The 16,667-nt window shown below is 38.4% G+C and overlaps 1 protein-coding gene across 3 annotated transcripts; it reads right to left on the bottom strand.

Moving 5' to 3' along the window:
* Positions 1–840: 840 nt before the first annotated feature.
* On the bottom strand, positions 841–16,216 carry egfl7 (EGF-like-domain, multiple 7). Of its 3 annotated transcripts, none has more exons than XM_034709072.1 (9): positions 16,015–16,216; positions 10,933–11,200; positions 10,204–10,326; positions 8,018–8,130; positions 6,616–6,711; positions 6,327–6,521; positions 4,256–4,332; positions 2,289–2,451; positions 841–1,348 (listed from the first exon to the last, which is right to left on the bottom strand). In XM_034709072.1, exons 2-9 carry the CDS (start codon positions 11,010–11,012, stop codon positions 1,329–1,331), a joined length of 867 nt encoding a protein of 288 aa, XP_034564963.1. In that variant the 5' UTR covers positions 11,013–11,200; positions 16,015–16,216; the 3' UTR covers positions 841–1,328. The 3 variants fall into 3 exon arrangements, with proteins under 3 accessions (XP_034564963.1, XP_034564962.1, XP_034564964.1); XM_034709071.1 differs by lacking the exon at positions 16,015–16,216 and adding an exon at positions 14,063–14,426; XM_034709073.1 differs by lacking the exon at positions 16,015–16,216 and adding an exon at positions 14,250–14,426.
* Positions 16,217–16,667: the final 451 nt, after the last annotated feature.

Raw genomic sequence — 16,667 nt, 5'->3', positions numbered from 1 at the left:
ACAGATAACATAAATAAAAAACAAAAATAACATGTCTTTGTTCATGCCAATAAAGCAAATTGAATTGAATAAAGCAAATTGAATTGAATAAAGCAAATTGAATTGAATAAAGCAAATTGAATTGAATAAAGCAAATTGAATTGATATCAGTTTGGAGATTGTCAACACTACACCTCCCCTCTCTGCTCCAGTAACCCCGCCCACAAAAGATTGTTGTGAGCATTCTATGAGGAAGTAGTGGCTTCCCAGCTAATCAGGGCGACGTAGTGGGGCAGCAACTCGACCAATCAGGACGGAGGATAGGAGATTAGCTCTGATTGGTCCGTCTTAAAGGGAACGAGGGGAATAATAACATTGCTTTATACATAGGCATTGGAAAACACGGAGATTTCGCAATAGTCTCAAATTACTTCACTTACCGATAAGTACCGATGGGTATTATGACCTTTTCTCCAAACCTAGCAGAAAAAAAGTAACATTTTTGACAGCATTCCCACCAACAGCAGCTTTAAGTATTTTTAAAAGCAAGTACTTCAGTACTTTAACTCAAGTAATAACCTGACAGAGCAACTTTCACTTGTATTGGAGTAATATTTGACCTGGAGTATCTATACTTTGACTTAAGTAATGAAGCTGTGTTCTTTGTCCACCACTGGCCCTGGCACCCTACCTTCACAGGGCCGGTGATCGCCCTCTAGCCTGCTTCCTTGCACTCTGCAGCCAGGCCGGGAGACCAGTGAGGCCAACTTTAGACAACCAGTATTATGTGGCTTAATAAAGATCTTGTCTTATATTTGAAAGTACATAATTCAGTAAATATGACACTATAGTGAGCACACATGTTTTGATTAAGACTTTTATTAAAAAAAACGTTACAAAACTAGGTACAAATGTCTACTGGAACGCTGAGAAATACCTAGAAGTAATCATAACTTAAATAGATAAATACAGATGTCCACATCTGCCTCCGGACAGTGAGGGCTTGGACTGAGGACACAGCTGCACTGATGCAAAACAAACATAGAAACAAAGTAGTGAATTTGACCTTTGACCCTCGGAGGGGTATCATTCAGATGTTACAGGGATGATGTCATGCTGAAACCGACCCTGCCACAGGTACAGTTACAAAATCAAGAATTTGACGGTGATTTGTAAAGAAAGGTAAATAGAGCCGTTTGGGAAAAAAGAAAATAACAGATGATTTGTGCGATGATTGCAGCATGACAAAACAAGAACTGAGGGTTGTTTTTTGTTCTTTCTGCCATCTTGGTACAGATGATCTCTGGTAGATTTGTTTCATTATTATCTTGATTGGAGATGTTTTGTTGTTAGTTCTCCTGGCAAGAACCTGCAGGGGAGAGGAGGAGGAGAAGTTAGTGCAATGTACCATCAACTATGAACAAGTTAGATGGAAGTGACAACAATTGAAAAAATTCTGTTACATATCTTCAGATGTGCTTTAATTTTATTTCCCCGAATCCTGAAGAGAATTGCAAACTGAAGGTTGTTAGTTCTAGATTATATAGTTGGTCCCAGCATTAAACTATTGACAGTAATCTAATAAAACCAAATATGATAAAGCTTATTGCATTAAAAAAAAGGATCTAATGTTAAGTTTCCAAAAGGACAGGACTCCATGATAAGCAAAAGTATTTGAGTGTAGGAAAACTGCATTGAATATCACTGACTTTGATTGGCTTCCATGTGGATGACATTTTTTAATCCTATCAATATCACTTTTTTAAAGCTCCTGTGAGGATTTTTTAGATGTTAACAACCCTCTGAAGAAATAGCCTTTGTGTATGGCAAAGACCTTTTTTAATCTTTGTCCAGAGGGGGCGCCAAAATCAACATAAGCTGATACTTGTCACGGGAGCTTTACTAGAGCCATGGTTGGTGTTTTGGATTAGCTATTAGAAATTAGCAATACCATGAAGGGCTTGTTAGCATATCAATGTTACTATAAAGCTGAAAGCATTGCTAGCATGGATTTAAACTCTTGACATGTTTTATAAAATTGTGTTATATCACTTACAGGTACAAAAAGGTGAGCCAGAAAGGTTATTATGATTCCGGTAAAATATTCTGTTATGTTATTAGATTTTTTAATATTGACTGATTTATTACATTATGAGAAACTGTTCCGTCTTGGCTTTGACGTGGTCTCTAATCCTTCCCCAAGACCTTTTCTGCTTTCCAGGGACACAAAATTCAAGGTTGGACTTCCCCTCGTTCAAGAGCTTTATTTTCAACTATGACCAATCGAAGGTCAGCCTGCGGTCACTTACATGTGCCGAGGCGCTCCTCCAGAAAGCCGATCTGCTCGCTGAGGGAGTCGATGCGGTCCAGCTGCTGGAAGGAGTGGGACAGTAAGGTGGTTTTCTCTGAGAAGCCCTCGTCCAGGGACAGGGGGAAGAAGCTGCTGAAGGGGGCCAACACCAACTGCAACTTCTGCAAAGAGGAAGAAAGAGGAAACAAACTTACTAAAAAGAGAGAAGTAGCCTACTGCAGAAAGAACGACTATATCAATATGGCAGCCTTTTCCTCGGACATCACGCCAACTTCTTCATTTGAGATATATTCACCTTAATTTGAGTTGTATTATAGCAGCACTTCTCTAGGTTTAAGACCATCTTGTACTTGAAATAAGATTACAAAGTTTAATTTGAGCATTTTGAGATATAATGTCTTCTCATAGTTAGCTGGATATACTAATATTCAGTCATGTTGTTTTTTAGGATAAGCCAGCTATGCTCAAAAGTAGGTGTTTCATTGTGTGCATGTAGTTTGAGGATGTATATTTGTATCTGATTTAGAAGAAACATTGCCTGCAAACTGAAACCCACCCTTAAAAAAACAACTTTTCTTTCTTTCGATCTTTCATCAATGGAGCTTTTTTCTGATAGGTTCTCCAAAAAAATGCATTTACTGAAATCAGGTAAAGGGTTTGTCTTAAATCAAGATTATCCGTCTTCTACAAATAAGATCTCAGCTTGAAAAATGTATGAAATGTGAATTAAACCTTGTTTCTTCTAAATTACAACTCAAAACAAGATAATTTCAAGATTGTTTGACTTAACAAGATATTTAAGATGTCTTAAAACAAGTCCTTCTATCTTGCTCAAATGTTACTTGTTAAGTAAATTTATCTTAAATCAAGTGGGATCAGATATTTTGACTACAAATGAGACAATTTCACTTGAGTATTTGCAGTGTATGAAATCTAGCAACATTATTATTTCACTGCATCGTGGTTGATGAGTTACTGAAAAGAACATATGGTCAGAAAAAAAAGGATGTAGGCCGTATATTGAAGGAAAGTGCCACAGCTACCATTAGCATAAACCGGATGTTAAGCTAATCTCTCCCTAGCTAATATTTTTTAGCTTGAAAGCAAGTCTCTAAAATTTCATTAGCCAGAGTTTTCCAACTTACTTTAAATGACACTACTGAACAGTGACATAAAGCTCTTGCTACTTGCTAGCTAACATTATCTAAACTAGGAAATCAATTCCTTCCTAACATTATACCAGCTCAAAATTCCCAGCTCACCTCAAGTAACACTACCAAACAGTAATGTTAGCTCTTGGCTACTTCTTAGCTAATAGAAATAACAGCTACAAAGCGGCTAAATGTTGATGTTAGCTATCATTTGAGTGTACGGCTAACGTAGCTTTACTGTTAGCCACTGTTGTCAACACACAATTATGATGTTTTAACTTGAAGCATGGCCAGATTTTCCTCTTTTCCTCTCAAAGAAAATGGCTAAATGCCAACATTTGATATTGTTGACTTTGGCTAACATTAGCTTTCATGTTAGCTAACTTTGGCTGTAGCTGTAGTTTTATGTGGCTAAATCCCTCCTGGTTTTCACAGTTCATCATGTTTTTAGTTGCAGGTAAATCCAGAAGTATATTTATATGACTTATAACCTCGAACACAGCGGGGTGACGTTGAAAAAATAAAGATTTTAGCCTCCCACCCTGTGTGTGAGTCACAGAAACATACGAATATGGTCCATTACTCACCTCGTAAAGAAAACATTAGTCTAATTACAACAACATGAAACCTTTCTGCTTCTTTATTAAACACAGACAGGACTCTAATAAAACCACTTTACATCTTTGGGTTGGGGATTAAATAGCAGCTAAGATTTTATATCATAACATCATATGGGGACCAGAGGTGTTCCTGGTGAGAGTTGGCAGGAGGTATTAGGGTTTAGGGTTTGTTTTTTTTATGTGAACATCTGTACCTTTTCCAGGAGCTCCACTCTGTTCCTCAGGCTCTGTACCTCCTCCGTCACATTCTCTGCTAGCTTAAACCCTCCACCTGTAGAAACCACACAAAAAGGAAAAAAAAATCATCAGAGGACTGAGACTGAATTAGTGGAAATTAAAAGAGGAGAGGTCAGAGACAAAAGTGAGATCAAAAGAAGAAGTTATGCGTTTTTAATCCTCTCTCTCTTAGATCTTAAGTTCACATGTCTGAAGATTCCTGCCCTCCTCAAATGATTCATGTCTACTCTAATGTTTTTATATTACAAACCAAGAACCAAAGGCTCACACAACTCTTTTTTTATCTGCTTGTTTTGTAATATTTCACATCTCTTGGGCTGTTCTTGTATACTGAATCAATTGTGTTCGTAAAAATAACAAAATAAAAGACCAAAAAGGGGACTTTAGAGCACAAGGGGGACTCATTGGTTATGGGAACGGCTTAAAAGCAGCCAAACAAGCTGAAAAAGGGGCAACCAGAAATAGACATGCTCTCATTCATCCCTCTTCCAATACATTTAATTGGTTGTAGGACATTTCTGCCCCAGCTCCACCCAAGGGGGAAATGTCCCTGGAGCAGGCTGAGACCAAGACTGGGATGCAGAAATGAGGGACCCCCTGCTCTCAGGCTTGGCTGTGCTTTTGCAGACAGACATAGAAGGCGGCTCAATCTCTCCCAGATGTGGTCCATTACTGAGACAGGAATGAGTTGAGAAACAGGGCGAGGAGGAGGAGGAGGAGGAGGTAGAGGAGGTAGAGGAGGTGGAGGAAAAGGCAGGGGGAACTGGCGATGACCCCCTTCAAACAGGGTTGATGGAGCAGGAATGAGAACACCAGTGTAGGCCAAGAAAACTGAGAAAAAGGAGACAGGGAGGGAAAAAAGGAAGATGGAGATACACGAATGAAGTCTAACACTCCCCCACAGCAGCTTGGCTGGGAGTCAGAGCCTAGGTCCACTTTTTTCAGCCTGTGTTTATGTTTGTAATCTCCATGACCATCCCTCTTACGTGTGTGTTTGAACACATACAGGAATGTAGTCTCAAGCCAAACATCCCTGCTGGCCTTGCATTTTTGCATTTTGAGAATTGAGCTCCAACAAATATAACCCCAGCGTTGCTTTCAACAAGTACAAAGATGTGTCATATTTCAGCTTTTTTCTCCCTCCTCTGTTGTGTTTTTTATTTCAGCTTTTTTTGCTGACTCAGCAGTACCTGCATGATTCATGTGTTGTCATTGGATTAAACTGTCTTCTTTCAAACTGAAGAGTTCAATTTTTATGTGATTTTGTCTTTGATTCTCTACAAAAACACTGATAAATCAGAGGGAGTTCTGTGCAGAGTCTGAGAAATGTACTAATATCACATTACAAAGATATATCCCTTTTTTATCTGACAGTGCATAACACAGTATCCTCTTTAGATTTACAGTTTGGTGACTCACAAAATATCCCCCAAAAGTTGAAAGATTCACAAGTCAGGAAAAGGTACGTTTTTTCGCTGAGGTTTCATGTTGCGTAAATTCCCGAAAAAGCAATAACTCTGACATATTAAAAAGAATATCCTGAGGTCAACGATCACTTGTGTAGACAAGAGGGAGGATGTATTATTTTGTTGCTAAGACACAGGAAACACACACTTATAAAAATGGACGTTTCATGGTAAGAAGAAACATTGCAGCATACTTAAGGGAACTAATGGAGTGTGTGGGATAAAAATATGTCTGTATTAGCACGGGAGCTCTATCAAAATCAGATGTTTGCTCTACTCACAGGACTCTTAGGAGTAAATCGAGTCATTATCAAAGAGCAACCGGTCCCAGTCTCACCACACGGGGCCCGGACCACAACACATCTGTCTGGAGTCGGCACCAGTCGCAGTGCATTATTACTCACGGTACGAGTTGAGAGTGGCATAGCGCGTACCAAAAGTAATAATGGACCGCGAAGCTGGCTATGTTCTTTCTCTGCTGTTTTCCAGACACTTTGCTGCTGCAAGACACAAAACTATACAGTGTGAAAGCACGCACACACATCCTGTGCAGCTCATTTACCCGCATCTGTGTGACCACCCACTGTTGCCTGGTTGGGAGACAGAGGAGTGGCACGAGGAGGAGGAGGAGGAAGGCCCTGACAGGAATGGCCGTCTCCCGTGAGCATGAAGCCGTCTCCGCACGCACATCGATAGCTGCCAGCTGTGTTCACACAATCCTGGGCGCACGGATGTTGCTTCCTACACTCGTCAACATCTAAAAGGCAGAGAGGAGAGTTTATAGTTAATGTAAGAATATTCTCACTGAGAACTTTGCAAGTGCTGCAGAGAAATGTGTTTGTGAGAAGTACCTGTTTGGCATTGGTGTCCGGTCCAGCCTAGCGGACACGCACACTGGTTGGGTTTTAAGCAGGTACCTCCATTCACACAGGGTTGTCCACACACAGCTGTAAGAGACATGGACAGAAAAGATTCAACACTCAGGGAAATACACATTTTGGATATCTTTGAGAGATAAAACTAAACTAATACCACTCTTGTGTGGACACATACAAAGGTATGTGGAGGAGACTGTTAGCTTACCTAGAACTTCCTTAATCTAGTTTGTTTATCTTTACAACACACAAGGAGATGATTTTAAGTCTTTGTGTCCTAGGATGTCAAAATCTGCACTATTTGAGAATAAAAGGATTCAATGGCCTTAATATTCAAAAGCTAAATATTGTAGGCTAGCATAAAGATAGCTAGCTTAGTTGTCCAAAAGTACTTAAAAGTAGCTTTCTAAACTGCTACATTGACCTAATTCACTTTTTAGGACTTTAGGAAAAACTAAAGGGTGATAACAAACATTTAGGAGTGAAGTGTGACTCTTTCTTTGCTAGCCTCCTGGAGTTCATGCTAATTCAGTATAGTAGCAAATAGTACAGCCAATAAACAACCATAAAACCACAACCTTTACTGTTTTTTATAAAGTTTCTACTTTTTTGTATTATCTTTTAACTTAAGACTGAGTTAGGCTAGCCATTTTCACTAGCTGTCATTTTTTGTGCCATGCTCACGCAATAAGACGGTTAGCTTAGCCTGGAGACTGGAGCTGACTGGGCCTTAATTTCTTAAATTAACATTATGAATTCAGTTTGTTTGATCAATTCAAAAACATTGTGTTAATATTAAATGTTGGCTGAATGGGACTTTTTTAGCTGGATTATTTTTCATATTTGCTGGAGGCTTATTTTGTCAAACAGTCCAAAGAAGATAAGCTAAACGTAGCATGAAGACTGGAAATGAGTGGAGACAGCTAGCTTGGTTGTGTAAAAGTACAAAAACTCTTCTGTTCCACTCTAAATTTATCCAATTAACACATTACAGCTCATTTGTTCAACATGCACAAAACTAGTAGTGACGGGTAGTGACGTCATGAAGTTTATGCTAGTTTCCTTGTAGCAAAAACTCATGCAGTGCATAGTTAACCATAGAACCACAACTTTTCTTGTTTTTAAACTTAAACTTTTTATTTTTCAAATGTTTTTAACTTTAGAAAGAGTCCGGCTAGACTTCCTGACCACCAGTTTTTTACATTTTCTAAGCTAACTATTTGCTGGTTAGCTAACTGAACACTCACATGTGGCATACAGGTATGAAACCTGTTGACTTATCTTTTCCTCAAGGACTTTAAAGTGTCATACATTTAACACTAGCAGCTAACAAATATATGAATGAAGGTTTCACATGTTGCTCCTCCATGTTGGTTACCTTGGTTGCAGTTGTTAGAGTGGAACCTCCTCCAGCCTGGGCAGCACTCTGGGTAGAAACGTGATGATGGCGCTGGTCTGCTCACCTGCCGGTACGCCACAGAGTACACAGTTCTGTGGAGAAAAACACAGACAGTTAGTGATTCCAAGTTATTCATAATGCTGTCATCACCCTCGAGTGTGTGGTCGAGGCGGTCCAGGCATTTTCATATTCTGTCATACAGAAAGAACGCTGATGGGAAAATTTGTGGAATATAGAAACCACGAGCCACCGAGCTTCAAGAGAGTGTAAGTAAAGAGAAAAAGAGAAAGGGATGGAGGGAGGGAGCAAGGAAAAAGGATGTAAAGTCAAATCTGAAAGCTGCAGCCTCTGGTATGTTGAGTTTACAAGGAGAGATATGAGGGATAAACTGATGTAAACACTTAAAGTGGAAGAAGATAGATGTGTTTAAGGGAAAGAAAGGGATCAAACCATCTAGCACAAGAAGATGATCACGTGGATTTATCTAACAATCCTCAAAATAATTAAAGAATCAATAATACAAAAGTGAAACTGACTTCCTCTGGCAAGCTTAGGGTTAAAAAAATAAGAGATTAAAATGGAGGGAATGTAAGAGGGGGGGACTTGAAAGCATCAGAGTTGGAGAGAGATTGAGCGAGTAGGGAGGGAGACGGGGTCCAAAATAAACATGACCATGGTCTCGGCGGGCAGGCAGTTCATTTCCCGTAGTTACACACAAGTACTCGATATTTAGATTCCACCCAAATATGTGCCACCGTGACCCACTTCTGTCCAAAAGAAACTTATATTTGTGTGTTTTTGTGTGTGTGGAAGAAAGTCCTGATCTATTTACGACTGCACTTGCGAGCTCTTTCCGCTCCTAAACATGTCAAGCATTGAAGGCTTCATTAGAACACTGTTTTGACAATGCTATGACCAGATTCCCCATGTTAATGCTACACAGTTTAACCTAACATTAGCTGTGTAATTATGTTGTTATTCATATATAGAGGCCACTTTGATCGTAGCACCATTGAGTGAAGTACCCTGCTCCAGCAGCAAACCTCAAAGTGTTGTCAAAAACCCAAATAATGATACTGTTTTAATGTTTTGTATTGTCAGTGATGAATATATGAAGTGGACCAGATGTGAGGCCTACGAAGAAGTGCCTTAAACCTGTATGATATCTAATGGCCAGTAGGGGGAGACACTTCTTTCAAATGTCACTTCTTGCTAAAATACAAAAAAACAGGAGGCAATGAACAGATCGCAAGACTAGAGGCTTGTGAAGATCAGTGATGATACATGGTTGAGTCCACTTTTTATATAAAGTAGTATATGCTTTTTTCATTTAGTATTTTGAGAAAATATAACCCAATAACTATTCAATTCTTTGCTTTTCAGCGTCCACAAATTATTTCTTTCTAGACTATTTGTATCCAGATCCAAACTAATATAATTTTTTTTAATTTACTATTTTATTGTCCTTTTCATGTTTTTATTTACTTATCAATTTTTATGTATTTATCCATTTTTATTTATTTATTTTTATTTATTTATCCTTGAAAAACCTCATTCAAACCATTCTTTGTTTTAAAGCACTTTGTAAACATTAGTTTTTAAAGGTGCCATATAAATAAAGTTATTATTACTATTAATTTTAGATTATAATTCTGATTTAATAATTTATTTAATTTTTCAGTCATGCAGTGATTTTTTAAATTTTGTTTCAGATTTTAAAAAGATGTAAATAGAGCCTTGCATGAGATTTCATCCTCCTTAAACTTTTCAAATTATTTCTATATAACAAGTCCAAACTTAAAAGGGTTTTATTGGGTTGTGTAAAGGACCAATACAAAAAAGTCCATCATTTAAGTTTGTACTTATAATATAATATCATGTTTGAAATTTTTTGCAAGTCAAAAAATAATTAAAAGCTTAAAGGGTATTTCTGTGGCGATTAAGTGAAACCAGCATCCAACAGATGTCTTCTTCAGGATTGCTCTAATTTGTTAATCAGACCCTAAAAAGGCTAAAAATTCTTTGTTTGAGTTCAAGGTTCTCACAATGTTAAAGTCAGAGGGCTCTGAGCACTCATGGAAGACACTGGGAGTTACTTTGTGGTTAATTATCAATGAAAGAGGCCGGATTGTAAGTTGTTGTTGTGGTGTTGCCGGTAGACTCACTTGTATGTGCTGCAGAGGCGATGCCCCTGACACAGAGTGATGTAGGGCTTGTGCACTGGCTGGACGTACGACTCTGTTGCCATGACAACACTGTGACTGAGGTCTTGGCCGCACACCCTCCTCCTGCAGAAAAAAAAAGAAGAAGAAGAAGAAGAAGAAGAAGAAGAAGCAGGGAGAAATGAGATCAAACATTAACACTGCCTTGAAATAGAGACTTTCAAAGAGCATCTGTGCCTGAAGCTGTGCTGGTTTTAGATTTGAAAAAAAAAAAAGTTTGGGAGAAAGTAATTTCTGGAGAGAAAAGTGGTTCAGAAGGCTGGAAGGAGTCCACATTAGGGTCATGAGGTCTGTGTTTGTCACTTAAAGTTCCTCTCTGAACCATGTAATCACCTCTAAATGTGTCAGGGTTAAGAGCTGACCTTTAACCTCTTAGACTCCACTTGATCTCTGTTTGTTTTTGTCTGTTTTCAAATAAACTTAAAATGACATGATTAGCCTGCAGATCTTCCCAGAATGCAGTGCAGCTAATAGTCCAGGACAGGACAGGAGGAGTGTATGCTGTGGGCCCTGAGAAAGTGAACTCTTCAATGTTTGAATGTCATGTGAGCATTTTGTATACATCCAAAGTGGAAGAGGTCGCTAAAACAAACTCCTCTGCTCCTCAAGGGGCAAAAATGACAAAATGACATCCCATAATAAACACAGGAAGAGCGTGAAGTGAGCCGTTACCCGTGGTGAGCGAAGAACTGCGTGGTGCCCATCACATGAAGGATGAAGAGGGAGGAGAAGAGGAGCAGCGTTTGGTACATCGTCTTCCTCTTTCCCACGTTCCCTCGCTCTTCGCGGTTCTCTCACACTTTCTCTCCCTCTGAGTCAGGATGGGGGAGAGGAGGGGAGGAGGAGGGAGGAGGGAGGGGTGGGGGAGTTTGTGGAGTGTAGCCAAAGTCTCCTCACGGTGAATGTGTGTGTTCTCCCTCAGGAGGACGACTCCAGCTACCTGTGTGGAGAAGAGAGTGGAGATCGTTAGATGTTAAAGACGTGGACATGAAGCTTCATTAATGCTCAGCCAGTAGAAATGTGGAGTTGCTCTTTGGGACTCTTTGTTTATGTTTTGCTATTTTTAATAGTTTGATGTAACCTCAGTATATCCTGTTTAACATTCCTGACTTTTATTTAGTCATAGTCAGCTTTTTTTCAACTTTTAATCAGAGACTTGAAGTAAAAAAAAATTAAAGTTGTGTTCATGCATGCAAAATATGTATTATTTGTACTTTAAACTAGCGGCTTAGTTTAATTTACATTTTTATGTCTAGCTTTTCTGAACTTTTTAAAAATGTAACATTTTTAAAGAACATTTAATTGTTTTTGATTGTTGTAAATTTTAAGTTTCTTTTATTTTAATCTGATCTTTTATTGCGTCTTTTCCACTCTTATGATATGCATCCTTATCTCTAGTTTAACATTTTTAAGAGTCACTTTTTCAAATTTCACCATTAAGCAAGACTTTTTAAAGATTTTTTAAGATTTTTATTTAATGATTTTAAACATTTAATTTTTTTTACTGTAATGATATTTTATGTTTTTCTTTTCTATTTCTAACTTGTTAACGTATTCTTTTAACTGATTTAACTTTTACATTACCATTAAATGACATTTTTTTTTCGAAGCGACCTTTTCAGAATTTTAAATAATTTAAAAAAAAAATTTATTTAACATTTTTTTAAATTGACCTATTGTTGTGTATTGATTTGAACAATTTGATGGTACTCACTATTTTATTTTTAAGGTTTCTTTTTAATTCTCAAGTCACTTCTTATTCACTGTTTGTATTTGCCTACAATTATCATATTTAACATTTTTTAATCAGATAAAAAAACAAAACATTTATTGTTTTATTTTTGTAGTATTTTTTTATCTTATTTTTTGTCAATTTTCAATCTTTTCCCCCCTGTAATACTCTGGACTGCAAGTTTACTTAGAAAATGTAATCCCTCTATTGTCATTGCATATTTTACATAGAAATTGTTGTCTACTTAAACACGTATAACACTTCCTGCATGTCCATGTGCACTCAACCACACAAACATACACATATATATTAAAAAACAAGAGCTTAGCAAGAGAGGCCGTGCATGCTGGAGGACCTCCCAGGCATTAAGTTTGGAGAAACCTCTTTAGATATTATCTGAAACTTGTAGCCAGGTAGATGTTCAGAGGGATCCATGGGTCTAAACAAGTATGAAAGAGAAGCCAAAAAACACAGACATACATGTTTGCATGTATGTTCTGCAGATACTATCCTGAGTGCTGTGAAAAATCAGACTGAACTCTACCTGACCTGAAGACGCACTGACCCTGAGATGGTACCACAAAAGACACAAGAGCAAGACAAAGAAATGTTCCCTTATCCCTTCACACCAATTCGGATTAATAACATTCTGCACCGGATTAAAAGAATCGTGAGGCTTCTGCTTGTAAGAAATAAAAGTGCATGATGGTAGAAGCTGCTCCTGCTGTGAGGCTTTCCTTAAAGACACGCGTTTTGAACAAACCAGACACTGACCCCTTTGGGAACTCTCTAACAGTTTTTTTGCGGTTGTGATTCCAGGTTACAAACTGTAGCCTGGAGGAGACGCTTCATTCATCCTGAGGTGATGCTAAGCTTAAGTTGACAGGTTTGCATGTCTCTCTGATCCCCTGCTGGCTAGACGCCCAGAGACAGGACACGCACGTCTACAGGCTGAGTTCATTCACAAATCCCAGCAGCAAGCAGGGGGGAACTCTGAAGGCAACATGTGTGTGTGTACATGTGATAGCAATGTTGAGGAAGTTAATGCAGTGAAAAATGCCAATGAAAGAGATGTTACTAATTTGATGTGGTTATATTTTTTATCATGTTGATTTTAAGGTTTTCTGATTACTTTGAAAATTTTAAATGGACAGGCCCCAAACTATTTAACCCCCTATGTGCCTGGGCGGCACCTCAGGTCTGTGGATGCATCTCTGCTGGTGGCGCCAAGATCTATCCTTAAAAACAAAAGGTGACCGGGCCTTTTCAATCAGAACTCCAAGTTTGAGGAACTCCCTGCCACTGATAATTAGACAGTCCACAACCTTAACTGCTTTTGAATCCTCACTAAAAACATTTCTATACAAGAAGGCATTTCTTCACCCCTAATTCATGAGTTTGCTCTGCATTCAGATGTCTTGTTTTGCTTGTCTTTTTTTCTCCCCCCTGTTTGCACCGTTTTTTATGCTTGGTAATTCTCTGCTTTTTTGATGTGAAGCACTTTGTAACCTTGTTAAGAAAAGTGTTAAATAAATTAAGTTTATTATTATTAAAGTGCATTACCAACATTTATAAACAAGAGGTAATAAAGCTTAGCTGAGAAGATCAAGTTTGTGGCAGTAAGACAAAGAAAAACAACACCTGTTTTTGATTAAATTCTTAGAATTAAAGGTTATTATAATCCATGTGATCACAGGGTGTGAAAAAAATCTGCATCCATATGTGTTACATGCTTAAATTCTCCACATAAAGCAGGTTCTGACCTACTGACACATTAGTACTGTAGTAGCTGTGCAGATACGTGCCTATCATCCGCCACTAGAGGGCGCTGTTTTACAGCACTGCGCAAATCTGGAGATCACTGTTTTAGGAGCAACATCCTTCTCATAGTCAGAGTGGCATCTCTCAAATACTAATACTAATACTAATAATAATAATAGTATGACTGCACAAGTTAAGAAATAATAAATGCTAAAATCTGAGGAGAAGCACGCACACAGGTCACGCACGCTCAATCCATTCTAAGCCGATATAAAGGGCGCATGCATGCATACAGGAATAATCACAAACCGTGTAATGGACAATCAGCTTTCCTGAAATAAATCCAACAAAAAAGAACACAATCCTACAACAGGGAGGAGAGATATTCTCGAGGTTTAGGTCAAAGTTAAGTAGTCCCGTTATATTCCGATGGTGCGTTCAAAGTCCAAACAGTGATAAAACTCCTCTAACAGTCAGGTTTCCCCCTGCAGCTCACACTGTCACAGGAGCATGGGGGGTGATGTAGGACCTCCTCCCCACTCCTCCAGCTGGGGGTCCACGAGCTCACACCATAGACTGCACTGCCTGGTGACCGCGGGTGACGTCACCTCACCGGCTGCACTGACTACAGAAACTTCAGCATTCCATTCATAAGGAGCCGAACCGACACGCGCTGCTGACTCATGGGAGAAGAAAACCCTGCAGGCTTGACTTTAGGCGGGGGATGCTTTAAAGGATGAGTTCACACATTTTTTAAATACCATAATAACTCTTCCTGTCAAAATTATGACCTAAAATGCAACCATTATAGTTAAACAAACATTAAAAAACTTTGATTATTTTTTTATTCATAGTGGATATCTTTACATCTTGATCCTTCATGAAGTGGATTTTTTTTTTGGAATAGATAAATAAACTAATACATATATTAAAACTAGAGAAATAGAAATGTAATTGGAATCTGAGACTACAGGAACTAAGCATTATTTTTTCTATTTATACATTTTGTTGACTCGTTTGCGCCTTATCTGTTTCTTAGCAGCTAGATTAATTCATTTGATAGAGCACTAGACTCAGAAAGGAAAAACATTAAGATGGGGAGATAAAAGGGGAGATAAATATGAGTATTTATGTAATATAATGGATTAAATGTGCAGAAAACCTACACAGCATGACCATTATTTGCATCAAGAACAAGTTAAGGGCAATTAACCCTCAATCATATTGCATATTAACCCAATGTTAGGGTCAAGAAATCCTGTATAATGATAATATTCAAAGAAAAAGTCAAAAATATTGTGAATATAAGTCACCATTATGATTTTTTCTGTTCTATTGTCTATTCTATAGTGTATTTGCAATAGTATGGATATTATAAAACTCTTACTGTTCAATCAAGCCTTAGTCTGACGGTGCAACATGTATAAAACATGTCCATATAACCAGGGGTGGAGTACTAAAGTACAGTAAGCTATCAGTCTGATCTACTGAGGTGAGGAGTATTGCATTTGAAATGCACCTAAAGTACTGACTACTTACTTTTAACCCATGGCGCTGACTATAAACTATAATACACTTAACATTATTGATGTCTGAAGTGGATTAGACTCTGTGCATATCCAAGGTGAAGTTGTTGAATATTTTAGCAGCATGTTTTGTCATTGTTACACTTTGAGGATGGTCCCTACACGCTCAAGTCATGGCTGGATGTGCAGAGAGGCTTGCTATCATTACAAGCCAGAAACAAGGACAGAACTGATTGTTATCTGTAAACATGGCTGCCAATAAAGAAGATGTATTTATTTCAAGGAACTTATCAAGAAATGTTGGCTTAAAATATCTTGAAAAAAGATGTATATTAGGACCAGTTAGATCAGTGTTGCTTATTTAAAGTGAAATTAGATATTTTGAATAGAAATGAGACAAATTCACTTGATTTGAGTGTCGCAGTTTGGGCATCCAATCAGCTGGCTTACATGCAGTTGACAGAAAACTTGTATTTTCTGAACTGATATTTTTTTTAAACTCAGTTACTGATGCTATAAAAATGTAGATAAGTACAATATAATCTAAGTAGAATATGTCAAAAGGGTATATAAACATTTGTAATTGTTTAGCTAGCTTTAGTGAGACTGAATGCATTTGTTTCCTGTAAATGTAAATCTGGATTGGCCTTTTTTCTATTTTCAAACATATAAAAATGACACTAAAACAGTAAATACACATATAAATTAAAAAGTAGTATTAGGCCTTTAACTCACCTTCTCTGTATGGGGTCACCAGGTACGAGAGCGCGCACAGGCTGAGCGGCGGCCATGGGCACGAGCCGCCGGAGCAGTGGACAAGAGGACTCTTCCATGGTGGTTGGTTTCTTTTAAAGCTCTGGGGTTTGATGCTTTCAAATAAAAACCTCTCTCGGTTGATTTGAGGTGCTCCCTGTGAGCTGACCGTCGACAAATGAAATGTCTACGGGCGTTTTTCAGTTGCTTTTTATGCAGGGCTTCCTGAGGAACGCAGGAATTGGACGGACAATCCCAAACCGGACTTCCTGTGAGTGTTTGGCGCTGATAAAACCCCTCTCCTGCACAAACACTCTCCATCCTGCTTGAACCGCTTCACGAATCTGATTTTGAAGCATTTTTCTGTCCCCCCTCTACCCCCTCTCATTGTGTTGCAGAGTGTAGACATCTTGAAAGGGGGCAAGTGGCTTCAACTTTCTCACCTCGCAGCCTTCTGCTGCCTTTGCAGTCCAGGAGAGTAGTTAAGTTATTTAGCTTATAGCATGATGAGACCTCATATAGGCTGATGTTTACTGCGTTTAAAGTCGCCTGGAGATTACATCTGTGAAATTGCAGCTTGTTAAGTCAAAGTGTTGCATGATAAGGAAGAAGTTTCTTTCCCTCCTTTTTCCTTT

Source organism: Notolabrus celidotus, chromosome 19 (assembly GCF_009762535.1).
Source record: "Notolabrus celidotus isolate fNotCel1 chromosome 19, fNotCel1.pri, whole genome shotgun sequence".
Lineage (NCBI taxonomy): Eukaryota > Metazoa > Chordata > Actinopteri > Labriformes > Labridae > Notolabrus > Notolabrus celidotus.
Note: the sequence above shows the minus strand (reverse complement) of the source record. Positions and strands in the feature narration are given on the sequence as shown.

What these genes read in the sequence shown, in the direction of transcription:
- egfl7 (XM_034709072.1), bottom strand. Translation starts at nt 11,012, where the DNA reads ATGTACCAAACGCTGCTCCTCTTCTCCTCCCTCTTCATCCTTCATGTG. An exon ending in CGCCTCTGCAGCACATACAA is followed by an intron (nt 8,131 to 10,203) that starts GTGAGTCTACCG and finishes TTTTCTCCACAG; the next exon opens with AACTGTGTACTCTGTGGCGT. An exon ending in GGGTGGTCACACAGATGCGG is followed by an intron (nt 4,333 to 6,326) that starts GTAAATGAGCTG and finishes TGGTTTCTACAG; the next exon opens with GTGGAGGGTTTAAGCTAGCA.